We start from the raw sequence: 27392 nt of genomic DNA on the forward strand, positions 1-27392 counted from the left end.
TCGTAAACTATTTTACGATACTACGGATACGAAGAAATAACGAATACCCTCATTCTTTCAATGATAAGATTTTGTATCTATTGCAAACCAATTCTGTAATTATTGATAAGTTGTAATCGAAACTTTTGTTTATCAGATTTATATATTAAAGCGTATTATTATCGAAAGGATTATTGGAATCGGTTACAGTTAGACTGTGACTAATGAGACCAATTGCAAAACTGACAAAATCAAATTAAATATGTATTTATAGCTTTGCTAGATTTAAATACAGCTAAATCCACAAATGTGCGCATTTGACAAACTTACGTTTCAATAGCTGCCCACAAAACTAGTGCCGTTCTTAAGAGGACTTCCGAACCTTCCAATAGTACGAGATCCCAAATCTGCAAGCACAACATATAAAAAACGTGTCAACGATTTTATGCACAATCCAATTTCGTTCTAATCCTAAGAGTGGTACCATTCAGCGAAAAAAGTGTTTATATGTATCATACTAGTCTCTGACCTCGGGCTGACCTAGGGTGTGGTCATAGGTCAAATATGAATTTCATCAAACCATGCAATCTCATTTTTGGTTAAGCACTCACTAGTGATACTTTTTTATCTGGGTACTCATTCCAGCACAATACGCAATAGATACTCAAGTCACAACGCAAAACGTGTCTCCATAAAATCCATTAGTCTCCATATAATAATCCCACATTTGCATATTGTGGGCACCGTGCAAGAAGCATGGTATCGATTTTCGGACAAGTTTGGCCATTCACCTCACCTCACCGACATTCGACATCAAAATGGAAAGAAGTGTAGGACACCTGACCCCCACCGAGTCGATCGCATGCCTAATGCATGGACCCTTACGAAATTATTATCCTTCTCAAAAATATTCAGTCTCTCACATCTCGGTACGATCCGTATGCAAAAGATGCAATTTTTACGAAAAATTTTACCTCTTTCGGTAATAAATACAGTAAATAATCAGTAAATATGGAGCAGATAATAAAAAGAAATCGTTCCCAAATGCGGAACACACTTGTTATTTGCACGCTAAAATTCATGCCCGGTTCCTCCTCGAAGTGGGAGCTTAACCTTTTTAATAATTCATTAGGAAAACAGTGGAGGTATATTGTTCTCTAAAAATGCGGGCTTTTGTTGTCCCAGTTTACTTTACGATCGACCATTTTCACTCCTAAAATACGCTCTCCTCCACTCATCCATTACGAGTATGAATGAATATCATGCCAAAATTTGCATATTTGCATGCATAATTTGCAACATTTTCCTTCATTAGCGACAAAGCTGTCGGATATTTGTAAACATTATTCATAAGTTGGATTCGTCCCAGGCACACTGTTTGCATGGCGTGTTTTAGATTAATATCGACAACATGATATTTCCGAAAGACAAGGTGTTTCTGACATATTTTGCATAACGATCAATGAGCTGTATTATGCACACTTCATGCAACTCAAGCTAATAAATAACGAGACCGGAAGAGTAACTCATCAAAGCGACTGAGAAGTTCAATACCGTTCTGGTAACAATTAACCAGTTGATCTGACAAACCTTAATTTCATTTTAAATCAAAATTTTTTACATTTCAAAATTTCGGCGTCTAAATCCTACAAAATTTGGACCGGTAACAACAGTTTGATACAAAATTATGTAGCAAAATAGTACACCTGTAATAACACTTATTTAACTACCTACGGCACCGGAAATCAAGCATAATGTTGGTAACGAGTCGTGTGACCGCTTTGGTACCAAATTACCAGAATTGGTAGAGAAAGAGTGAATGGATGGTGAGCTTACCCTGAGGACGGAGGGGGTGGGGAGACAGTGGATGAAGAGGGTGAGGAACCAGTGCATGGTGAAGACGTCGATGAGTGGGGGCTGCTCCTCCCCCCCTTGCAAACGACACAACTGCGCGTGCAGGCTGGGCTTACGCATCCGCAAAATCTCCCCAAACACCGCCATGTCCACCGCCAAACCACGCAAACCCCCGCTAAAGTATCCTGCAAATAGAAATTGATTAAATTAGTCAATTTTATTAATAAGTGGGCATTACTTTTTTAAATGAATAATTACATGGATTAATGTAAATTTGCTGTAAATATATAGGTAAGTATTTTGCTGGGTAAATTAGAGAATAAAAATCGCATACTTTTCAGCAAAATTTTGCAAAATCTTGAGAAATTTCTCAAAAAACTGTAAGTAATGTGCAGAGATTTATGAGATATATGCAAGCTGTCGTGATTATGCCTCTGCACAATTTAGTGTAGCATTTTTTTTTGCAAATTAGGCGAGAATTCCTAAACTTAATCCCTAAACTGTCTTAACAAATGTTTTACTAGTAATTACTTACTTTTGAATGGTACAAATTTTTTAATCAATCTTAAGACATTCGAACATTAAAAGAAATAAGTACTCGTGCGTGAATGCGTAAATCTGTAAATTTTATAAATTTTCAACCGCGTTCAATATATTTTATCTCGTACTAAATTATGATGTTAGGATGTCTTCGATAAGACGGAAGATTGGGTGTGGAAATAACAAGGATAAATTGTGACTCGAAATATCCCCACTAATTGACAGATTTATTGTGCAACTCTACATTAGTTTGACTTGAGTAAGGTCCATTCCTTGTTTTGGACGAATTTCGCAATTTGTTTTCTGTTAAAGAAAGATCAGTTTCAGCCGTCTGCGGTCAGTCGTTATCTTCAAGCAGTAAAGTCCGTCAAGGTTTAACAAATTAAGACGAATGGCGGCGAGCGTAGTCAATTGTTCTGCTGAGGCAATTTAATAGGATTGTGCAAGTTTTGTGAAATTGTTGTTTCGAACTTTTACAAAAAAGAGAAGCCCTCGATAGATAGATTGTTAGTCTGATTTTCCTTCGTAATCTTTGTAACACTGTGGAAACGTCGATAAAGTTAGCTTATAGATTTAACACAGCGTATAAACAGAAGAGTCAATGGATTAAGTGTTCCTATGAATTTTCACAGTTTACAAAGGGGTCATGATCATTTAAGCATTTTCTTTAAAAATAAGTTGTACACAAATATGCAAATACTCATTATTTTATTGCAAGTGAGTTGCACTAAATTATCCCAACTTTCTGTAACCTGACTTTGCGAAGTTTATAAAAAGTAAATGTTATTTTAGACGAGTAAATTATTGAGCATACTTAAATATTTTGTAAAAAATGAAAGGTTGTCGCATTACTAAATAAACTTCTGATTTGGTTACGCCTTCAATTCATTCACGCTGACCAGGAAATAGATTTTGCATGAAGCATGTGACCAATTTGAGGTGGTAAAATTTTCATACAAGTCCAGTATCATTCGCATGCCAATTTTAACATGACGAATATGCGTCAATCTTTCAGAAAATGAGAGGATACGCTTTATGTGCGGCCCGGAACAGGCTAACTTTCTCTTTTCCAGAAAAATCATCCCATTTTCAGTAAATCAATTAATTTGGTGGAAAGAATGCAGCACCCGCAACGCCATGAATCTTCATCTTGTCGTCCCCACCCAATCCCATCGATTCTGGATACACTCTAAATAACTTGGCAATAATGTGATGACTGGACGGTATTATAGCATGCGTATATGATCGTTATTTGACACTAAATGGAAAAATTTATTTACCTCCAATGTCAAAATTGTTGTCACTGGGGGACAAATTAGAAAGCACTAAATCAGTGTGACATATAATATTGCCAAGCTTCGTATAGAGTGATTTTGGCAAAAAACGTTGCTAAAAACACTCAATTATTTGCATGTGGTACTAGTTGGCTACAGAATTTACAAAACTTAATGAAAAAAGTCAACTTAAAATTTACCAAAAATATTAGGAAACCCCGCCGGTAAAAAATGTGTTACCAAAGTCTTAAGAGTGCATGCCCATAAAACACGTAACGTGATGTGCAAGAAAAGAACCCTCTAATGCGATCATGGTCTGATCCTGGCATGGAATTTATTTCCTCCAGTTGAGGTTAGTTAGTCTACCAACCTGGGAGCCGCACATGGAGCACGTCCCCCCGAGATTGGCCCCACCAAAATTAACGTTGAGGTGGACAAGATGCTTTAACTCAACAAATGCCTAGTGCACGACCCGCAGGCCAATTTGGTAAAACTTTCTTCAGCCTAGGAAAAGTTACCCGGATAAAAAAATCGAGAAAGCATGTTTTAGTGGTTTGGGCTGGATTTATTTTTGGGTGAAAGTTTCATTCAGTTTTTTCCACGTGGAGAAAATCACCGCATTCATTAAATTAAAGGTGGTTGGCTTTCGTGAATCGAGCAATCGGTCAGTGGCTTCTAGATGCGGGGTCTTGCAGAAAGTATTTCATTAATCTCAGCGGGATTTTGGGAATTGCCTCAGCAGTGAGCAGATATCGACAGAGAATATTTTTAAGTCTGCATACTTCGCAAGTCACAATTGGCAAAGGAAGGAAAATCGAGATATACATTTATCGGGGAGATCCAAGGGATCTTACTTTTGTAAACTTGTGCAATGTCAAAAGTTTATATGAAAATTCATATAAATTTGAAATTTAGGCAATTCGGTGGGGTTATAACTTAGCTTCGAGTAATAACTGTTAAATAAAAGTTGTTTGTCATCACCTCCTACTCACAAAGTTTTCATAAAGTCAGAACTGCTTCTTCTAAATATTGGTGCAAAATGTAAATAAGGTGAACTGAAACCTTTGCAGCTATAATTTCACGAAATAGTTGATTAGATTGATTGGCGTAATAATTCTGACCAGATTATTCCATAAGTCATTTTCAATTTGCAAATATTGTAATTTTATTTTTCCTGCGTCAAACATAATTTACAGTCCTTTGAAATTTATAAAATTTTAGACATGAACTTTCACAATTATGAAGTTTTACCCAATTAGTAGTAACAAAGTCCAAAGTTTTTCTTACGTAACACATTCAAAATTTGAATTTCATGTATTCCTTTACCCTCTAAAAGTCCTCTAAATACAATAAAAACTTTTCCAATCAAACCCGGCTTAATGCACTTTTCGCGTATTTAATTACTTTCTCCCGGTTACGTCAGTCCGTAGAATTCAATTTAGTCGAAAAAAGACGCGGCCCTGAAATGTCGGATATTTCACACCACCAGGCAAACATGCCAAGCCACCCAGCGGAACGAGCGGGTTGTGTCCTTGTTCTCAACTTTTATGGGTCAAATGGCCAATAAGTTGCATGCAGGAGGAATTAGTCACGAACTTTCTCCCATCATTTGCCGTGCGACATGATGCGATATGCACTCTAATTAATTCACAAAGTATGGTAAAGTCAACCTGGTAAGAAAATGTGATACTAAATTGTTTACTGGGTAGATAAAATCGATACTAAAATGTAACAATGGCACATTTTTTAGGGTGGATTTGCAGTGCGCTGATGGATCTACGTATGTATGAAAGAGTTGCATAATAAAAAGTAATGAATTTCTTGCCTCGTCGCTATAAATAGGAAACCTTGATGACGGAAAGTTTGATATCAATTTTTAGGGAATTTTGACCTTCGCCTCGAAGCCTGACCCGTGTTCGACATGTTATAATTATAACACGGGAAGGGTGGGCGCCCTTGTAAAAATAAATTGCAATGCCATGAGGAGGTACGCATGATTTATTGAACTTGACCACGGGGTAATAAATTTGTACGTAATTAGTTGTAATCTCTGCTGCTAAATATAAATACATTCATTCTTCTTGGGACTAACTTCATTCAAGGACAACAAAGCCTTCATTTAGGATGAACAACATGGAATGGACTTGTAAATTACTCTGTATTTATTTCCACCAAGAGATCAGGGTTTCGGGGTGGCATTCAAGGGAAAATGTACGTACGATAATATCAATCTTGGCTTTGTCTTCCATATAAAACACGACTGTGTTTACAGTTCTGAACAGTTTGAGCAATGAGAGAATTGTGAGTTTGTGCTGTGTCGTAGGTTCAGTAAATATGCAAATGTCTCAACTACATATGTTTTTTTAAATTGATTAATCTGACACGGCTTCGAATGTGACAAATTATCAGAAACTCGAATAATCAGAACCTTACAATCCACCAATTACGATATTTTCTCATTTTCTCATTTTCCCATTTTTTCAACTCTGCTAATAAAACTCTGTAGCGCATAAGTTGAGAAAGTCGAAACCCTGCGTCATCCACTGCAGTGCGATACTTTCTAATTTTAGTGGAACATGCTCCAGTGAAAGTGCAGTCATGAAGTGTGTCTAACATGCTTCACGCTAGAATTGCAGTGCCCGCTGTGTGTGTTTTTGGCCACTTGCCAACTCCATAAATAAGAGATGATTCCGTTTTATATGCGCGATTTTAGTCTGTGTCCGACTTTTATTAGGCATGAAGGGAAATCAAATGTGGTGCAAGTAGCTGTACTTGATTTTTCTAATTTTTTTGCTTTCTCCACGCTTAATGTGCTTACTTGTCCTTGTCGCTCTCTCCAATCGCCATGCACCACTTATTTACGACGTTTATTGACGCTATGAAACTGATTTTTACTATTTTTTCGTAGATAAATAAATTCATAAAATTTTTCTATAACCTCGATTTTATTTTATTTCTTATTTTTAGTTGTAGTTGAAACTGGGGGATGAAAAAAAAAACAAATATAAAACATGCTGTGCGACAAAGCGGTGACAAATGTGTACTTTCTCCGTTTGATTTCTGTTTGTGCTTTCACTTTATTTACTTTCCCAGTTATTTTTTTATTTTTCTTTATCGGTCCGTTATTTTTTATTTTGTTCAAGGATTAATCCAACTTACAAATTTTAGGATTTTTGATGCCAACTAAATTTTAAACAAGGTGCGACTTTTGCGTCATCCTGTTGTTATTAGTATTGTAGGTCGGAAAAATTCGGCTGGAAATGTTTCCAGTTTTTGGGGAACAATGTGAATATTGTATGAATTTATTTTCCGAAGATTTTAATTTTTACTGTGATTTCATTCGCTGAACTTCATCCTTCTCACGCGTACTGTTAAATATTGCCTGACAAAGTGAAGAAGAAGTTGAGACAAGTGTGCCAGTGACAGAAAGGGACAGGTGAAAATCAGGTACGAGACAGGCACAAGGGACCCGATTTTACTTTTTTTGCATTGCATAACTTGATATAGATAATGTGTTTCCCAATTTGCACTCAAGTAAATAAGTCAGAAGACGATTCTTTTTCAAATGAATGCAAATTGGACAGTAGATTTGAAATTCTTTGGATTTTATAACTTTTCAAATAAGTAGCGTATTGTAGTTGATTTATTTTTCAAAAATGATAAAATTGCTGCATACAAATTTTCACTGGTTTTGTACGTATGCGAAACAAATGAAAAATGCTGAGCAGTTTATATGATTTATTTTTGTTGTTCTTGTAAACCGTTTTGTGATATTTATGTTTTGTGATATTTCTAGACAGTAAATTTCCATGCAGATTGTGATTTCGCATTGCCCAATTCTTGTTTTATGGGGAAGTTTACAGATAATACAAAAATTATGCGAAACCAAACAATATGTTGCACTTTCTCCTATTCGTTTTCCGAGTTGTTTTCAATTTTTTATACTTTCTCCACCAGCCAGCATGAGTCCGTTATTCATATGTTATGCCTACGTAAAAACCTAGCTTGCAAATGTTGATTTTTTTAATAAATTGGTGTGATATAAGTGAATGAAATTATTCATGTCGTCTCCTGGATAAAAGATCGTATTTACAATATAGAATTTTTTTTGAAGTCATAAGATTTTGGACAAGTCGTTTTGAACAGGCCATTTTTGGATTTTGGACAAACCATAGATCTCTTACTTTCCCAAAACATTTATTTGTATCTATTTGTTTTTTATTGCTCGGGCAAAGACTTGGTTTATATTTTGTTTAGTGGATAAAGAAGTTTCATACCTACTTTGTTAAAGGTTAGAAATCAATTAAGTAGAGTTGAAAGAAAATGGGAAACTAGGGAATAGAATTCATTACTTGAGCTACTCTTTGATATTTTATATTTTGTATACTTGCTTTCTCTTTAGTTTTCCTAGTTTTGTTGTTAATTTGATATTTATTGCTTTCCCCAAAGTCTGATTTAATGATGTTTTTATGAAGTGCATAAAGTGAGAAGATGTGTTGGGTTGATTTGTTTTTCGCTTTATTAGGATTATGTCATATATTTGCTGCTTCTTGTGTGACTTTCTCCACCAAATACTTATTGACTTAGTTCACATTGTCACTCCACTGGGAACACTGCAAGTTTGTAAAACTAGTTTACCAACAGTTGTAAAATCCAAATATGTACGTACGAACGTCATCCATCTCTTTTCCCTCGTAAGCCGATTTTGCAGAAAATTTTGCAAACATTTGTATCTTCCGGGTTTTACGACGTAGTGAATTTGCTGAGTATATTTTATTTCGCGAACTTTACACATAATGAAGAGTGGAGCATGAAGAGAAAGCAAATGTGATGCATGAGCAGCACGACGTGACGAAGATGTTGGACTTTCTCGAGGAGATTTTTTCCCTACTTTCTCCACATGGTGGTTTTTTCTTTGCTTTCTCCTCTGGTCATGCCCCACTTATTTATATTTATGTTTACGGTTTGACTAAAAGTGTTGTTCATAACTTTTACGAGGTTTTAAGTTGGTATTTTACTACGAATTTGTGGAAGTGATTGTGTCCGCTCAGATTAATGCTAATTGGACCATGTCTCAAAATTCTTTTTGTTTCAATGTCCTCCAAGATGACACAACATTTATCGTTACACAACTTAACAGCGTGTGCCTCAGGGATTCTAGAATTTTTCGAGTTACATGACGATATCATAACATATCTTTAACATTACGTAAGTCAAGTTTTTGTTAAACAGGACCTTACCAAGTCTGGCTTAAGACTTATCCACTTAAAGAATTGTACGCATTCCAAACCAGGTTTTTGCAGAGGCAATAAAAATAAATAAGGACTTGGAGAAAGCACCAGCAGAACGAGAAACGTCGAGACAATACAGTACTTGTCACGGCCTGTTGAACATGCGTCATACGCGATATTTATGTTTTTGTTTGAACAATTAAAAAAATTATAAATCAGTTTTTCCTACGAATACATAAAAGTAAAAAAAAATCACGGGGAGAAAACTAACGTAAAAATCTCAGTGCATAAAGTGGAATATGTCCCTAAAAAGTCAAATGATTTAACATCCGACAAGTATTTATATGTATAAATCGGTCTACGTGAGTACCATCATTTCACGAATCAAGTGTCACCCAACTTTCAAATCAAAGAATAAAGGTTTGTTTACAATGTGCAAAATATTTTTGCAAAGGTTACAGATTTTGCAAATGTTACCACTGATTGCCCGAATTGTTTCAGAGATTCGCTTCTCTGATGTTGTTTACGGTGTGGGAAACGCATTAAAAATTAAGAGGTAAACGTGAACAGGAGTGAAGGCTCTCCTCGTCGGGAGAGGATAAAGCTAAATCCGTTAATTTGAGACGTAGTAAATGAATTATAGATGTGAGAGTGGAAACCAAGAATAGCTCTCTGCTTTCACTCCGTTCGTCTCGCCTCAATTTAAGGTGGGGATATCTGTCATGCATGGTTTTAAATATTTACTAAGGGGCTGTGCATACAGAACTTGTGGTCAATTTGAGATTATTTCATATTTTGTATAATAATTCCATCGGGGTAAAAAAATCTTTGGAAAATTTATCACATATTTCATGTTTATTCCAAAAGGTTGCAAAATCAGAAAATTAAAGTTTTGGGATGCAATTACCTACCAATTTAGCAGGACATCACCGCGTAGCAAATTTTTCTCAAATTATTTATTAATGTACTATACACCGCACCATTTTAACAGTACGGACGTAATTTTCTTAATTAAAAATGAAATGATTTTGATATATCGAAAATCGTAGTCAATTTAATTGAGAAATTAAATGACACGATGAGTACGTAAACTAATTTTTTTCCCTGGTGAAAATCATACGTAAATGGAAAATTATAATTTTCCCAAAGTGCTATTGTATTTTTTCTAAAATTGTGCATTAGTCACACCGATATTATTTTTTACGTAGTTTAATTCGTTAAAAAATTAATTCTAAGATAGAAGGCTTTCAAATACGTAATTTCGTTGATAATGTATACAAAATTGTAATTTGTATTCGATTTCATCTACAACAAAAGTGTAAAATCTTCTAGACCAAGCTTAATTTGGCAGAAACGGGGCAGCGACCACAATAAATATTAACAATTTATATACCGTAATCCTACCACGAATATACTGACATGACTGCCGAGTTTGTATGTAAATATTTAATTTGTGGGAGAGCGACATGGTTTTAATTTGTCACCCACTGATCACATATGTACATATGCGCATTAAATGTACATAAATAACTAACATGGTACAAATCTATTTTCAAATTTAGTCGCAATAGAAGTTAGAACCCGTAAATTCGAGTCCCAAATTTAGCCCCGTTTACATCTTCCTCTCCAAAATACCACCTTTTCCAGAGAGTCTTGATTAGCCTAGGTAAATTTCCACAATTAAATTTCCGTGCAGAAAACAGGATTAGTGAATAAATCCAATTTATCCTGTCGTCCCAAATTGTTGATGATTCTCTCTGCGGCGAAATAAGTTATCATCAACCATAAATTCAAGAGACTGCTAATTGAACAAACACCCACTAACTAACCCTCTCCCACCTACGCATACGGAATTATGGGCACAGACCGTGCAGAAAGTGTGGGATAGATTTCTGGGGAATTTTCATCGGGCGACTTTCACCCTCTAATCGAGATTATACTTTATCCACGGCACGGCTGGAATTGCCCTCAAAATTGTGTGTGGCTGGAAGCTGATCATCATTCCGCGAGAGACTCATTCATCATTCCACACACAATTAGACAATCTCCTCTTGCATCTCCACGCCCCACTTTATTTTCACCCGAGACAAATTCCATTCAAAGTCTGGAATCGAATAGAACCGGGTTGTGCGAAATGGATGCGGTAGACTTGCATTAATTGGGTGGGTGACGATGAAACCGGAAGTAGCACTGTCATGCAGTCCTTGGTAACTTTGTAAAATCCGTAAATTTAGTAAAATTCCAAACTTTCACCAGCTTTTACAAATATTTCGTAGGACAATTAGCTTTACACATTTTTGTAAAATTATTTAATAAAACTTACGAGTTTTACAAGGTACTAAGGATGGCGTGAATTGTCTCTGTGTAAATAGCGTGGTACTAAAACTTGTTGTCACCGATTGTATTGTAAGCGTGCTACAAAATTAGCTACGCAGTTACCACCCTCTAGAAGATTGCTACCAAATTACGTATTTCAGTTTGTGAAGGACACAAGATAAAAAACACCCTTTTCGCACGTTCCTTACTGGATGAAAGTAGTCAATAAAATGGAAATAGGGAGATGTAGAGAAAGCTTAATGAGGTGACGTGGATTCTCTTCTGGGTGAATTTTGTGAAAATCGGGGAATTCACCTTCGCCAAATGAACCTCGCCATATGGACAATAGACGACCTTCCTGCTAAATCTCTCTCTCTCTCTGATGGGCTGAGTGAAAGTGGGTCTCCAAAGTGTGCAATGGTTAAAGTACGGAACGATGCAACTACAAAAGCGACCAGACAGAAAGCATGTGATCGATTTGAAGTAGCCCCAAGGCAGTCTTCTCTTCCCATGTTAAATACTAATATATTGGCCGGCCTGTGATAAAAATTGTTCGAAAATCGATCACGTGCTTTATGCGTGGTCTCACTCAAAGGTGGGAAAACGATGGACATCCGTTCCTTTCTATTTTGCAGAAAAGCCGAGATCCGAGATCCGGAAATTGAATCCGGGATCGGTTTGGGTTTTCTTTGTATTTTTTTATGATAATATACTTTATTTCTGGAGGGCTTGTCTTTAATTTTGTGCATGAACGAAATGCAAGAATTGGAGAATTTTCATGATAAAAGAATATTTGGACAAGAAGCATTCGTCGGATTTCCGTGCTCACGTTACACATGAAAATCAGGTCATGCAGAAATGTACGGATTAAAAGTGTGGCTTTATTTATTCAGTAAAAGCTGGGAAAATAAATTCACACAGGGTGACAATTCAAATTTTGCCAATTGTTTAGGAGGCGTCATCTATAAATTGTAACTTCGGGTGGGCAGGACGTTTTTAATTAATCTTAAGTTTTAGGAACAATATTTTGCGAAAGGTCGTTAGTTTTGAAGTTGAATTATTTTTCTGACAAAAATCAAAATGGTTTCAAGTTTTTTTAGTATGAATTTACTAAATTCTGCTCCAAAAGTTGACGCGGACCTTCCCAGTGGTACCATGAATTGAAGTAAACATGGAATTTTTTCTCCTTTAAGAGTCTAAAATATTGTTAGGCTTACCTTGAGGGAGCACCCCTTCAATCAAGAAGATAAGCACTTTGAGGGTGAGCGTCTCATCTCCCCCCGTCATTTCTAATAGCATGGCGCCAATCATATTGAATCCTTGACAGTAACCGACGCTAGGATTCCAACGCCCATAAGCGACCAAGACAGACTTTAGTTTTACTTGTTTGGCTCCACTAAATCCTGTACAGCCCGTGCGGTGGAGGTCCTGCAAAATACAGAATAATTTTGAAATTTATAAAAATTACGAACATAAATTTGAGTGTTGCATAAGTTAAAATTAAATTAGGAACTATGTCCGATTTTCTCATCTTTGTATAAAGGGAAAGGTATCATAATTTGACAAATGCAATTTCAAAGTAGGAAATTATTAACATAAACCAGGAGAATTTTAAGCGACGTGAAAGTAATTAATGCAATAAAATTGCATGAAATTACATAAATTATATAAAACATCCTGTAGAAAATGACCAATGTTTTTTAAACTGATTTTATATTTTTTACGGGATTTTGTGCTTTTCAAAATTTGATAATTTCAATTTCAGACGTCATACAAGCACTCAATAATATTTTATCTCTCTCTCTTTACTCAGTCAGAATTATAACTAAACGGCGTGAAACACTAGCATTTTATATAAAAATCTAAAATACTTGGCCTTCTTCTTATGGTTGTGATTTTCAATGATTTTCTACAATTAACGGAAAAACTTGTCTGCCTCTCAAGGTGACACTCAGGAGAAAATAATCGCTCTCATTATCACGTCCGCTCGACAATAACAAACAAGTACGACTTTCACCTTGAGAACAACACTTCAATTTGAACGAGTTGTAATTGAGTGGAGTGCACACAACTTGAAATCAATCCCATTAAGGACACACTCTAAATAATTTCATAGGTAAACGTCGTAAACATTTGTTACCGGTTGGGTTGTGGATTGACAAGCTAATTTTTTTGTTAGCATACTTTTACCAGGCCATGATCTTGAATTTCACAAAGTATATGACCTGCTTGAGCACCTTTTTTTACCGTTACTACTCGAAAGTAGTGACAATTTTGTTGCCAAATTATGTAGAGTGCGACTCAAATAAGCGGGTTCGTGTCAGGGCACACCGTTAATTTAATTAATTCGCATCTGATAAAAATCTCTGTCCGAGGGGAAGAGAGAAAGTAAATAAGGGGATCGTGCATATTACATGTGATCCATTTGATGGTCTTTTCAAGGCGTGCTACTCGTCCACGAGCCTTATTTATTTATGCACGATCCAAATAAAAATCCAAGCAAACCAAACCAATTCCCGAGACGGATGTACTTATTTTAGGAGAAGGTTTCGTAAGCAAGTTTTAAGGACAATCTCAATCCGACAGCGTCACTTTGGTTTATGCCACATTAAACTTTTCACCAATTTTATGAACATCACGTACGAAAATCAAGCTAAATTTGTAAAATAGGCTTTGTTCGAGACTTGTGCTAATGTAATGCTCAATTTACAAAATTACATTAAACAATGATATCTAGTTCGTATTTTTCTTATACGAAAACTTGGAAGAATTCATGTTGGCAAATAATTATGGCAAATTCGAGGCAATGATTCATTTCATTTCACTCCGTTTATGAATTTGCAACCCAGTAAACTCCTTCAACTTATGTAAATGACAGGAAATCAGCTCACAAATTATTTATTACGTGTAATCTGGTTAAATCTGACCTAGATGTACAGTACAGAATTAAGTAAAACATAAAATAATTTTACTTATGAGATTTACACATTTTATTACCCAGTTACAAATAATAAAGTGAAAGTGAAAATCACACCGACAAGATCAAGATTATCTAGACACCTGGTAAAATATGTAAAGCAGTCTTTGATATCCAATCTTGGTTGGGAATGTGTCCAATTTAAGTGCCAATCCGAATCTCGCATCAATTTTAAGACTTCATAAAACCGGTGTCAATTTAGCGCCTGACAGGGACACTACTGAAACCTAATTCACTTTTCTCCACTTTATGTCAGTGTCATGAAAATAATCAAATTCTCCTCTCACCAACACCATCCAGCTTAACGTCGTGGCGGAGAGGGAGACGTAATAACTATTCGGCTCGACACACACGCTCATCTCCTGCTTGATGTGGATGCGGTTTGGCAGTAAAAGGTCACGACAATTACGTCGAGCTGGAGACCACCAGGGTTGATGCTGGCAAGAATTTTTTGCATCGTGTGCTAAATATTTGGCCACATTTGGTACAAAGGGGACACAAATAATGCGCTGTTTAGGGAACCCTGCTAGCAGAGACAGGTTGTTGTTGAAGGTTGCATAACATGAATTATTTGTACACCAGGAAAACACACCCACATAAAGTACCCGATTTAATGGTGAGAAAGAAAATCTGGGCAAATTGTTCCCCTGTGAAGGGACCAGTCTGTGAATAGTTAGTGTCTAATTCCATGGTACATAACTCGTGGGAAATGGCAACTTTGCAGAAAAAAGGTTACGACAGCAATTGAGAACAATAATTATGCAAGGTCGATTTTATTGAGGTGTCAGATAACTCTGGTCAAACGACTAACAGATTTTGCAAATATGTTACATCGTTGAAAAATGGATATTATTAGATTCAGGTTATTACACGATATTGAGAAACTTAATTCCGTTTTTAATTTTGTAATTTCTGTAATATTTTTTTTTAATTTTCAAAGGTCAAGTTTAAAAAAATGTTCGATGAATGTCCACTTTGAAGATAAGAATGGTAATAATATTCTCTTTAAACAAATTATACTTTAATCAAAGAGGACATCAATCTTTAATTAAATTTGGTTATTAAAAATTGAAAAAATTGTATACTGGAGTTTTACATAAGCAATAAATCTAAATGTTAATAAGTGGTGTGAAACAAGCAGAGTGAGCAAAATAGGGATGAGGAAAACTTTAAACAAGTAAGGTTCTTTTATAATTCTGTAATAATTTGAAAATTCCAATTTAAAAAAAAATATGACCATGTGATTAAAATATGACCATATGATTAAATAAATTTTGCCACAATGAATCTTTTGCTATTAACAAGTAGTTTAAAATTGTAAAAACTATAAATCGGAGTTTAAAACGAGCAATAGCTTGGCCACATATTTTTTGAACCAGTATTTACTCTAATATTTGTTTGAACAATTTGGTATATATATTTTTCCATAAAGCATGTGGGAATTGTGACCAATATGCCTTATGATATGCAAGCTCTTGTGTGACTTTAGTCTACCAAATTCCAACTAATCTATCAAAGGTAAAACTTTGATTCCAGCGATGTAGCAAATTTGAATTTCGAGCACATTTATTGTTACCGTTTGGTAAAAAATATTTCCCCACAGAGTAGAGTTTCAATGACGCAATTGTTACCACATTATTCACAATGCATCCCGAGAGAAATTAGGCATGTAAATCTAAGGAAAAATGTCAAGTTTCTCATTGTGTCCCCAGGATACGCGTCTCTTCTTACATCATCGTACCCTTCAGGTGGTACAGGGACCCTGCACAAGGTGTGTCATCTATTTAAAGCACAAGACATGCTATCCTTCCAATGTCAACTACAACATGACTTGTCACACAAATTGATTCAATATTCTCGGAAAATCCATCATATCCTCGATGTGTGTACGGTCCGAAAGTTAAGTACAAAAAAATGTAGGCAAACTAAACTAAATTGGATTTAAAGAAGACGGCGAAACGAAAACTTTGTGTATTTACAAAGACGAGACTATAAGTTTATCCAAAAAAGTGGAGAACGTGAAGGCTGTGCTTTCACCAGGGAGAAAGTTGCCTCTCTTCTTATCTCTTTTTCCTCCACAAAGGAAACCACCATGGTTTGTGTCGAGTAAAAAGGCAAAGAGAAAGTAAAAGGTCATCTTCTCCCACAGGGATGTGGACACTCTAACAAATTGGTTACCAAACTGGTAATACATTTGTTACCAGGTTGTTGTCTGTTTTTGCTGCAAACTTCTCATTGTTTTGATGTTTTGGTTATAAATTAACAACTTGTAATTATTTTGTAACTACAGGTTAATGTTTTTACTTCAAATCTGGCACAATCTGGACTTGTGATAATTTCTTGTCACGTTTTTTAAGGGTGCGTTTGAAAAATAAATGTATGTAAACCGAACACATTTTTATCTTCTTAGGAAAACTAAGTTCTGGTTTCGTTGCGGATTAAAGTTGCAAAATTACTGAGAGAATTTACAATTTATTTCTACTTCGTCTCGGCCTCTGATTATTTCGTGCAATTCAAAGTGAAACATTTTCTTTGATGCAGTTTAAACCACATCTGACAAGCTGGATGGGGGCACGCTAAATGATGTGGGAATAAAGTGGTACTACCGACGGTGAATATGTCAAATCTGATAAGTGTACTGTTGAAAGAGGTAGAGCTTACGTATTTCGCATGGATTTAAATTTCGCTGTAATTAATTTTTAGTCGCACTAAATTTTAAATTTGTACGTGGTTGATGTTAAAATTCGCAGTATTTCGTAGCTTGTCAACTGCGAGAGAAAAAATAAATTAGAATTTCGCTGTAAATGATAACATGTTTTTTAGGGGTATTTATTACGAGTTCGCATTGTTAGTTAAAAAATTTAGTTCGGAAATTCGCAAACAACTTTGCCTTGATTAATTTGCGAACTTGCACATCTCCAATACTAATATTATGTAATTCGAGAAATTTGCGAACATACAAGCTCGTAATGCATATCACCATTGCAAAATCGAAGTGATTCCTGATCCTCGCCCGGTGACAGATTGTTGCCACATTATTTAGCGTGTGTTTCGATGGACCAAACTTATTTACGCCGACTGTCTCTCATGTGATGTAACCAAGGACGTGTAACGAGCTCAAAGGAGTCCGTTTGGATTTTTCAATTATGGTCGACATGCCAAAATTTTGCAGACATAAAGGAAATCATCATTCATGATGATGCAATCGGTCTGCAAATTCGGGTTTCAATCATCCCTGCAGGAAAAAAATCATCATCCGCTAATCCAATTTATTTGTGGAAAGAAAATTCCATGATTCAAGGACAGTGAAGCATTTCGAGGGCAAATGCAGTTCGAGGGATGCAAATTCCAAGGACAAATAACAATATGTTTTTTTTCCTTTTTAGCCCGAGTCAGGGCTTATGGAACCGTCATGTCCGTCCGTCCGTCCGTCCGTCCGTCTGTCTGTCCGGCACGATAGAGCCAAAACGGCTGAACCGATTGACTTTAAATTTTTACCATATGCATATTGGACAAAGTTATTAAACGAGTTCGAAGATGGGCGAAATGGGTCTAGTGGTTGACCGGTGGGGGTCACCTGAGTGGGTGGGGTATTATGCACCAAAATTTCAAAATTGTTGTAGAGAGCTGAAATTTGGTACAGAGGTTGCTAATGGCTCCTAATAGATAAAAATGACTTCAAGTTGGAAAAATTTTCATCTTGAGGGACCCTACAGGGTTACCCATACCGATTTTTCAAAATCGTCATACCAAGCTGAAATTTGGTAGATAGATTGCTAATGGGTCTTAATAGAAGAATATGGCATGAAATTGGTAAAATTCTTATCTGGAGCGACCCTATGGGGTGACCCATACCAATTTTTAGAAATTACTTTAAAAACATTAAATCTGGCACGGTTATACCTAATGGCTTCTCACGAAAGGATATGAAGCTAAAAGTGAGCAAATTTTAACCAGAGTGACCCTGGAGGAGTCAGTGACTCTGTCCCTGACTCGGGCTATATGGAGTCTGCACTGTAGGTTTTTCAATTTAGAATATTGTAAAAAGGACTTGGAAATATTTTATTCGAGATTCATTTGACCTTGAAGCAAAATTGGCATAAATTCCTTAATCATTAAAGGGAAGAGTTAATTACTTAGCGTAATAGCTATGCAAAAATTAATTCACCTGTTTTACATCAGTTTTGTACATCTTATGTCTATCAAATTATTTAAAGGCGTTAGATGGAAACATGGATTAAATTGAATCCAGTAAAACCGGAAATGCATGAAAAAGCAAAGTTTTTTTCAAGGGTAAAGAATTCAAAATCTGTACGGATTTCGTTCTTAAACAGAAAATGAGAAATATTAATTTCAACATAAAGAAATTCATTTGTAGCAAGTTGATTGTAAGAGAAACGAGGAAAAAATGTGAATAATTCCTTTTATTCAAATGCATACAAAAATATTTCATTTATTACATTTTTTCCCCTACTTTTGTGCAATCAACTTTTTAATCTTAACTCTTTCATAGGATTGCAGGGTCGTGCAGGAAGGAATTTTGTCCAAGTTTCAATCCCTTAATTTTTGTGACAGCCTCGAGTTTGAAATCGGGATAAAATGACGACATGTTTAACGTACAACGCGTTGCTTTTGCATACCAACGAAGGTCTTTCTCCCTTAGAAAATTTGTGACAAAAAGAAGTTGGAAGTCTTTCAGGGCTTGTTAGGGTTCCGTAAAACTTCGCGTTTTTTAGTTTTTAGTGTGTTAATGGTGGAAATAAGCAGACAATTTATGTAAATGTACGAAATTAGAGAAATTCAAAAATGAAAACTATATTTTTTATGAAACATTTCCGATTTGTGACATTTGTGACTAATTTTAAGAAACACGGCATCACGAACATTGGTTCTTCGTGCATATGGCACAAGTAGCAAAAAATAAGTTAAATCAAGGCCATGAATTATTTATTAATCAAGCCTTAGAAATTACGCATGTGGAAATGTTCTCTCGTTTTTAGCACAAATGAGAACTGAATAGAAAAGATTTCTTGTTTGCATACCTATTTCAAATATGTGAAGCTGGAATTCACGCGTTTGTAAAGCCCTTAGCTTTTGCAAAATTATTACTTATTTCTTTTACAGAAAGGATCTTCAGATTTGAAGGTTGACATTCTTAATATTGCGACAATTCACTCGGATGTTTTTTGTAATAACCCAGTAAAATTTTGGAAAACCAGTTTACGAGGTTTTTTACAAAATGTACTAGCCCGATATCTGGATTTATGTGTGTATGACAGATTTGAAACCTACTCTTACTTTGTAATCGTGGCAAACGTGTGAGAACGTGTGGAGTTTACTAGATCACAAATATCCCCGTGCTAGCTTTCTTTCTCGGAAGAGCTCAGGATTGCGTTTTTCCCATCAAATTATGGTCCCATCTAATCATCTACCTGTCATGAAGACATCTCAGAATCCAATTTTCTCGAGATTAATCACTTACCTACATCGCGTATCGCACGACATATCATCATCATCCCATAATCTGAGGGACCATTCATAAATAATGCGCAACCAATATTACGATGCCATCCAGACCATAATTGCTAAACGGATGTGTAGAAAATCCGGTAACGTAATTTACCAGAGCCCCTTCATCTTCTGAGATCCAATTATAAAAGTTTTCTTGAAAAGGTAAACTTTGTCTTGATGAAAGCACACAAAGTTTCCGCTCCACACCTTCGTTTTTTTCAAAATGTGATGGAAATTTGTGTAAAATTAGATAAAACAGAAGTCCACAACGTCGTTGAAGGAGCATTAGTGCAACCTGTCCATATTTCAAATGAGAGATTCTGATGTAGTGTATGCCACTCATAAGGGAGATATCCCAGCGTATGCTCTCTGATTTTGGCTGAACTGGTGTGAATCGATCACGAACTGAATTAATATGAAATTTGACAGGTCTTTTGGAAATTTCATATTAATTAAATTCGTGATCACATTTGTCACTAATTTTGTCAAAATCGGAGAGCATACGCTGGAAGACACCACTTGTGAAAAGAAAGTAACTCATGTAAATTGCGATATCTAGCTTTGTAGTTGCAAAATAGGTAAAATTTGTAGCATGTACCGCGTGCATGCATGTATTTGTTCTAATGTTGAACAAAGGACAAACAAGTATTTATGTATGCAAATTATGTAAGAATAGCAGGAAGCCCGAGTCACTTATTTGGAAAATGGAATACGTATGTATGTACGTAATACCGGGGAGACAGGTATTTGCAAATTTAATTTCTTTGTGTAATTGCATCCCGATGAGGTGGATGCGCGTGTAGGCGGAAAGTTCTCAAACTTCACGTTCAAATTGAACAGAAAAGTTTTCAAATTACAAAATTTATTTTGCATGTATATAGTTTTTGCATTTTTCTCTAATTTGTAATTAGAAAAGGTGTGTTTAGATACGGATATTTACATAATTGTATTTTTTAGACGAATTTTATCCCTACAATCCCACCGGTCTGGTAAAAATAATAACTTAACTAAATAGTTGACCAGTACAGGAAAGTTGGCTCACCTTGTGAATCTGATCCGCTATTTCGACATCTCTGCTCGTGGGTGTGGCCGACTTTGCGAGAACACGTGACCAGGGGATCCCCTTCTCGTACAAGTACTTTTCTGACAGGTTTTCCCACAGCTGGAAATAAATAACACAATTTTTGAAATTGTACTTCGCATAGAAAAATTATATATTTTCATATTTCATTTTGAATTGATGTACACAACTCTTATAAATTTATAAACAGAAGAGACATGAGACATGCTTCGCAAATTGTATTAAGCAAATTTCGGATAATTAAGTACAACAAGATTTCCGAAATCGCAATAAATAAGGCGACATGTACAAATTTTGTGCTAATTACGACATTCTGAATAACCAAATTTCAATGACTTGTATATAACGTTGAAGTACTTTAAATACTAAATTCACATGCACTACAACTAGGTCAGCGTCTCGACATAAATCGCAAATTTATAGTGAGAAAATTTAATCCAATTCATGTACAAATAGTTACAAATTTTGACGCAGAATGTCGAAAATTTTTATAGAAAAAATATATATAGGTATAAACAAGATGCTGAGAAGCTTGTAGACTGAGAACTTGGAGAAAGTTCAACAGCAATTTAACTCATTAACTAGATTAATTAAATGAGTAATTGGGATTATTAAATTTTTTATGTGACTGAAATTTCGGGAATTTTTAATACCATTGGGAAAAATTTCCAAGATAATGAAAGTTGTCATTTGAAGTTTGAAACTTCGTAAATATGTACCTAACTAAACGTAAATTAAGTATAGCGTAGCAATTGGTAATCGCTCTTGCAAATTTTGGCTGCAAAAAGTTGCGATTTAGGGAATATCTAAATCTCCCCTTTGGGAAAACCATCTCAAATGACGAGAATATGAGCTTCCAATAGTTTACAAAATAATTTTGCTATAATTCAGCAGTAATAACCTTTAATCTGGATCACATAGAAAATCCTCCTCTAAAAAGAACTTTCCATTTTTATCCACTCGACAAGCTTAATTTACATAATTGCTGTCCCAACAAGAGTTAAGTAATTTAAGGCTGCGATTGTGATTAAGAGGATTATTTTCATGGGGCTGTTCATAAAAGATGGTGTGCTGCTTTAAGACCTATTTTGGTCATTCCGACATGAAATCAATCATAGACTCTCATTTGTGGAGCACAATGTAGTTACTTCATGACACGCTTTGTGCACCGTCTGCATTGAGAAAGTTGAGCGGATCTTCATTTATTTTCGCATTTCGGACAAAAGCAAGTCGTTTCTGGGTCTGAATACAAATTGGAAGTTAATGCGGGGAAAGCCTCTTCCTTATCTCACTCGCCCCCGCCCAGACAAATTGTAAAATGACACGGCTCTTCTTTCAGGGACCGTGCATAAAGCAATGTGATTTCCACATAATTTTGTCTCTTTTCGCAATATTCCCCATGTTATAATTAGCACACTAGGAAGGACAGTAAAAATCATTAACACTCTTAATGAAGGGCCCCCTTACTTTCTCTCCGTGTCACTAATTCTTCCTTTTGGTGCCTTGTTGATTACACAATTCGTGTAAAATATTCAGCAAGATTCACAACGAGTCTTTCACCTCTTGTAATTTTACATCGTTATTTTATAAAGTGGAACACAATTGAAGGATGCTCTTGATGAAAACGTTTGAAGTTCTTGATCTGAATTTACATATCATGGAGATTTAATTTAATACGACTCGATGAATTGTAAATACAACTTTACAGAGATTACTCAACTTGACTGAATTGGTATTTTTATAAAAAATTATATAACTTTCGCTTTTTACAAGTAGTACAAGAATTCAAAATTTGGCAAACAGCAATGTGGTAGATGTCTTTTTAAATTTTTAGGACACGTTTCATCAATGTTTTTGGTAAATTTCTCAAGTACACAAAGTTCAAAATTTCATGAGTTAGGTACATTTTTTACTGGATTTCCAAACAAATTGAAAATTTTTTAAAGCAAATTTCTCCTTGTTTGTCATTGAGATATGGCCTGCTTAAATTGAAATGCAGCCCAAACTGTGAAACTTAACAGAGCTTGATCTTATGTATATTGTTTTGACATTGTTGTCAAGACCAGATTTCCTGACATCGCTGCGTGGGCGGGGATGTCACCCGGACTTTTACCGTTATCATTTCCTGGCATTAAGTGGGTCGACTTTCACGGCGATATTTTGTGTCGTATACACGATAAAATTTTATCTTTGGGGCGTCCACATGGTACGTGAAAATATGACAAACTTTAGCTAGTCAGAAAATTATATGGGAACAGGTTGTTTAAAAAATCGCTTAAATTATTTATGAAAAATTAGCATTTAGTTCATTAAAAATAATTCGGTACCAAGTCTCATTACCGAACTACAAAGTTTGGTAATAATTTGATTTACCACCACCACCGAATGAGGACAACTTTGAATTCCGAGATATTTACCGGCATAATTCTATACCCGTTTCCGCTTCTTTGGTGAAAGTTGTTGCTAAAAGTACCGTCCGCAGTTCCGGAACTTGTTGATATCATTTGAAGAAATTCGTTCTCCATGCGAGCTTACATGCCATTTGGTTGGACGGCCTCTGCAGAAGAAGTGGATTCCGACTAAAAAATTTGTATTCGAGGAGAGCCCCGAAATATAAAACTACTCAGGTGGAAATCAGCCCAAGTGGGGTTACAGACAACGTTAAATCCTACACGTATGGGATTACCGAGGCTCTGATGGGCCCTGCACAAAGGACTTCATCTCGAAAGACTAGGTTATTCAGGGCTGGACATCATAAAAGAGCGACAAATTGAAACGACACCCTGTTTGCACGGCCCAGGTCGACTTTCTCTTTTATTTTTTATCTCATCTTTCTCTATCTGTTATCCCATCTCGCAGCCAGGAAACGAGGCTACTTACTAAAATCGAATTCAATCCGCAAAGGAACTCAACCAAGCGACGGACAGACCGACTTGGTGGAAATTTACGAAAAAAACGGCAGGGTTACGAAATAAATTGGACGAAGCAATATTTATGAGAGAGGAAATAAAGTCACGTGTTGTGCTCCACTTTTTTAAAGCTTAATAATAAATACTGAATAAAATATATGAAATTGTGTAAGATTTGGTTTTACAATTTTTATTTTTGAAAAATATCCGGTCTACACTGGAAATTAGGCTTGTCGTTTCAATAAATAATTCAAAATGTGCTGCGATACTGTTGAAACAACAAAGCATAAATATTTTATGCTACCCTTTTCTTCATGGGGTTTAACTTGTGGAAAATTCGCTCAGATTCATGGCATGAAGTGTGGAAATTCTTGAGATGAAATGTGCTTGTTGTTTACGAGTCAATTCACGCGAATGTTTGTAATCCTGTAAGATGTAAGAATTTTGAGAAATATTTTGCAGACTGCTTGAAAATAAAGAGACGCACTTGGTCATTAAGTTTAGAATGGATTTGTAACCTGACTTCGTAATATTCTTGTAAGTTTAAGAAAAACTTGGTTACAAAACTAACATAAGAAGTCTTCAAAATGTATGCATAAAAATTTGCATATATACATATTTCAAGAATATGTTTATTTCTTTCGTTATAAAATCAAAAGTCAATGACGTAACTTTTAAAGTTGTGTGAAGTTGTTTGAAATGCATAAATATTGTATTGTGTTAATAAAAATCAAGATATAAGTTTTGTTGGAATGTCCTCCTTCAAAATATGAAATTAAGTATGCAATAAACATCCAAGGTAGTGTTTATTTGCAAGTTTTAGAATAATTTCATGAAATTTATAGAGGATGCCAAAGGTGACCTATGTGGATGTGAGAGATAAGTTCATACGTGGGAACCCTGCTCATCCCACAAAACACAGGAGTCAATCAGGAACCACTCGGATTTTGAGTCCAATCAAGAAACCCACGGATAAGAAAATGTCAATTTGTCCCAAAAATCTGTCCTGCGTGGGCGGACACATTGCGAAAAAGGGCAAATGCTCCTTCATCCACACCGCAAGAAATTTTGCAAAGGAAAACACATCCATCTTCCCAAAGTGGCGTAAATGTCAAATGCACCAGTTCACTGGGCTGGGCAAAGAAGGACGTGATTCCTTAGTAAGCTTGGATTATACGCCAGATAAACACAAATCCCACATCTATTTAGTTCTCTTGTGCGGACATTCAAATGTTTAAAATTTGGAGTGAAAGTTGGCAAATTTTGAAAATTGAGTTTTGTAGTGAAGAAATTAATTTAAGATATTTTAAGTAAATTGTCATGTATTTATTACAAGTCATCGAATTTATAGAAATTTGCAAAAAAATCCAACTGTTTTTAGGTTGGAAGTTGTGCTCCCGATTAAATGGCATTTTTCAAAATTTTCGCCAGTTTGTAAAACTATTTGTCGAACCTAATCTTGCAGCCAACTTCAATAAATGGACATCTACAAAATTAAAAGTTTAAATACAAATATTTACATCCGTAATATATTTAATTTGATTTTGCAGAATAAAAACGTCGGGTTTTATATACTCCTAATTTGATGGAGTAAGCGACCACCAGGTAACAACTTGCTACCACATCATTTAAAGTGTAGTTCACCCAAAGGTCAGGAAGATACTCAAGATTGATGTACTTTACAGGAAAAGCAACCTCATTCTAAAAAAGTGGAGGATGGGATGGAAATTTAATCTTGCAAAAAATGAGCAGATCCAATTTCTACAAGTGTCTCCTCTTTGACAAATTCTCTCGAAAAAAGTTGTTTTAGTCGGGACTTCAATTTTTACTTGAGATTCGTAAGATCAAAAGTTAAATAAAAATTGATCCTGCTTTTCACCTGGTTCATAACGTCACAAGAATTACTAAAAGACCCTGACCACTTATTTTTTTCGAAATTTTGGAGATATGCTGTCCTTTGAAACGCTGCAAATAATTTCGCAATACTAAATTTGACCAGTTAAGGAACTTTACTTTATGTGAGTACTTTCCAATTTGTAGCAAATACTTATTTCTCAAAGGATTAATGTCTATCTGTCAAATAAAAAATGAACAAAGAATCGAATGTCAAAAAGATTATCTGTCTTTAAGGACCGTGCACATAGCACGTGATCGATTTTTGGAGCATTTCTACAAATTGACCAATATCCAAACACTAAAATTTGATCCTGATTTTCCACGCATTGGTGCAAATTCTGAATTTAACCGTAAATTAAGGACGCAAAAATAGAGCGTTAATCTTACGCAAAATTTATTTATATGTATGTATTAGTTGTTACCGTTTGATAACAAATCAGTACTAGTTTGTACCTTTTTAGCTGCCAAACTTGGTAACAAATTCACTACCAAATTATTTAGTGTGTGTGTAGTAGAGAAAGAAATCCCGACTTGTGCAAGCTTTCTCTCCCATATTTCACAATGCTGTCAGCTAGGACAGCTTATCTTATCTTTTTCTTATCTTATCTCACTTTCCCCGTCAGCCCATCCATCTCTTTGTTTCGTTTCATCCACTATTTCACCATCTGCTTGAAATCGGAATGTCAAAAGGTCGAGGTCGCCCTGTTTGGATTCGTTCGTCACGCTGGAATTGTTTCTATTTGCACTTCGCTACCCTTCATTTCATCCTCACTTTCTCTCCTCAGAGAAGCCGTGCAGAACGTGTGTGCTGGAAACGGAATATGTATTTACTCCAAATAACATAGTAGCAGCCTGTTACCGGACGTGTCGCGGTAATTGGTAACGGTTACCGACAAATCCATAATGGACAATAAATTGCCAATTTGGTAATATTTGCAGTGTTTGCAAATATTACGGACAAAGCTGGCGTAAACGATGCCATCCATTTCGAACGACCCATTCCCAGAAGACAAAAACGTAACGTAATTATTTCCCCGTTGCAAGGGTAAGTTGCTGAGCGAGCTATCTCTCGGGCCATCTGAATTATTAACGTTGACGGGAATTCAATGTATTTCTGGACACGTGGAGAAAGCGCCGGTGACGCAACAAGTGCAAAAATAGTGACAGGTTGTCAATTTGCTAATTGTTGTCTTTCGTAATCACCGCAATTAAGGGGATGATTAAGGAAATTTGACAGAATTTTTTTGCACTCGGAAGAATCGAAGGATTTTTTTCTCTACGAAATATGTAGATGAGAATGCAAATAAAATTTACGAAAATACAGTTTTATCAATTCACGCAAATGTTTGTAAGCTAGTGAGCAATCTAAATTTATTTTCCAAACTTTTGCAGAATGCGATAAGCGATTATAGCAACTTTTCAATATTTGTAAACTGTGGGAACTACTACTTGGTTGCAAATATTTAATAATTCATAAAATAATAAATAAATGAAAGGGGGGACATTTTCACAATCAAATACCTAATCTTCACGCTGTATGACCCACCTTAATCAGCACTAAGCTACTAGTTTTTTACAAAAATTTAAATTTGGAATCAATCATTCACAAAATTTGAGAAAGCCTCATTTCGGAATAACTCTTGTAAAGTTAAATGCATGTGCAAACTAACTAAAAATTTCCAACAATTGAACACTAAAATGTACCACTGAATTACGTATTCTCTGAAAATCTAACCAAACATAATATTTTTCATCACCTCGGCCCAATTGTAAACTAGGAAATTTAAAACGAGGACAAAATCCTGCCAAAATCCGTGACATCCT

At 35.5% G+C, this 27392-nt stretch overlaps 1 protein-coding gene across 1 annotated transcript in view; it reads right to left on the bottom strand.

Moving 5' to 3' along the window:
• The window catches only part of LOC110862550 (serine-rich adhesin for platelets), a 40718-nt gene that overhangs the window by 6433 nt on the left and 6893 nt on the right, over nucleotides 1-27392 (bottom strand). The window contains exons 3-6 of the mRNA XM_035845660.1: nucleotides 20725-20844; nucleotides 12412-12622; nucleotides 1816-2018; nucleotides 310-386 (exon numbers count right to left, since the gene is read on the bottom strand). Coding sequence (XP_035701553.1) covers nucleotides 310-386; nucleotides 1816-2018; nucleotides 12412-12622; nucleotides 20725-20844 — 611 coding nt within the window. The remainder of the gene's footprint in view (nucleotides 1-309; nucleotides 387-1815; nucleotides 2019-12411; nucleotides 12623-20724; nucleotides 20845-27392) is intronic.

This window comes from Folsomia candida, unplaced genomic scaffold (assembly GCF_002217175.1).
Source record: "Folsomia candida strain VU population unplaced genomic scaffold, ASM221717v1 Fcan01_Sc061, whole genome shotgun sequence".
NCBI classification, from domain to species: Eukaryota; Metazoa; Arthropoda; class Collembola; order Entomobryomorpha; family Isotomidae; genus Folsomia; species Folsomia candida.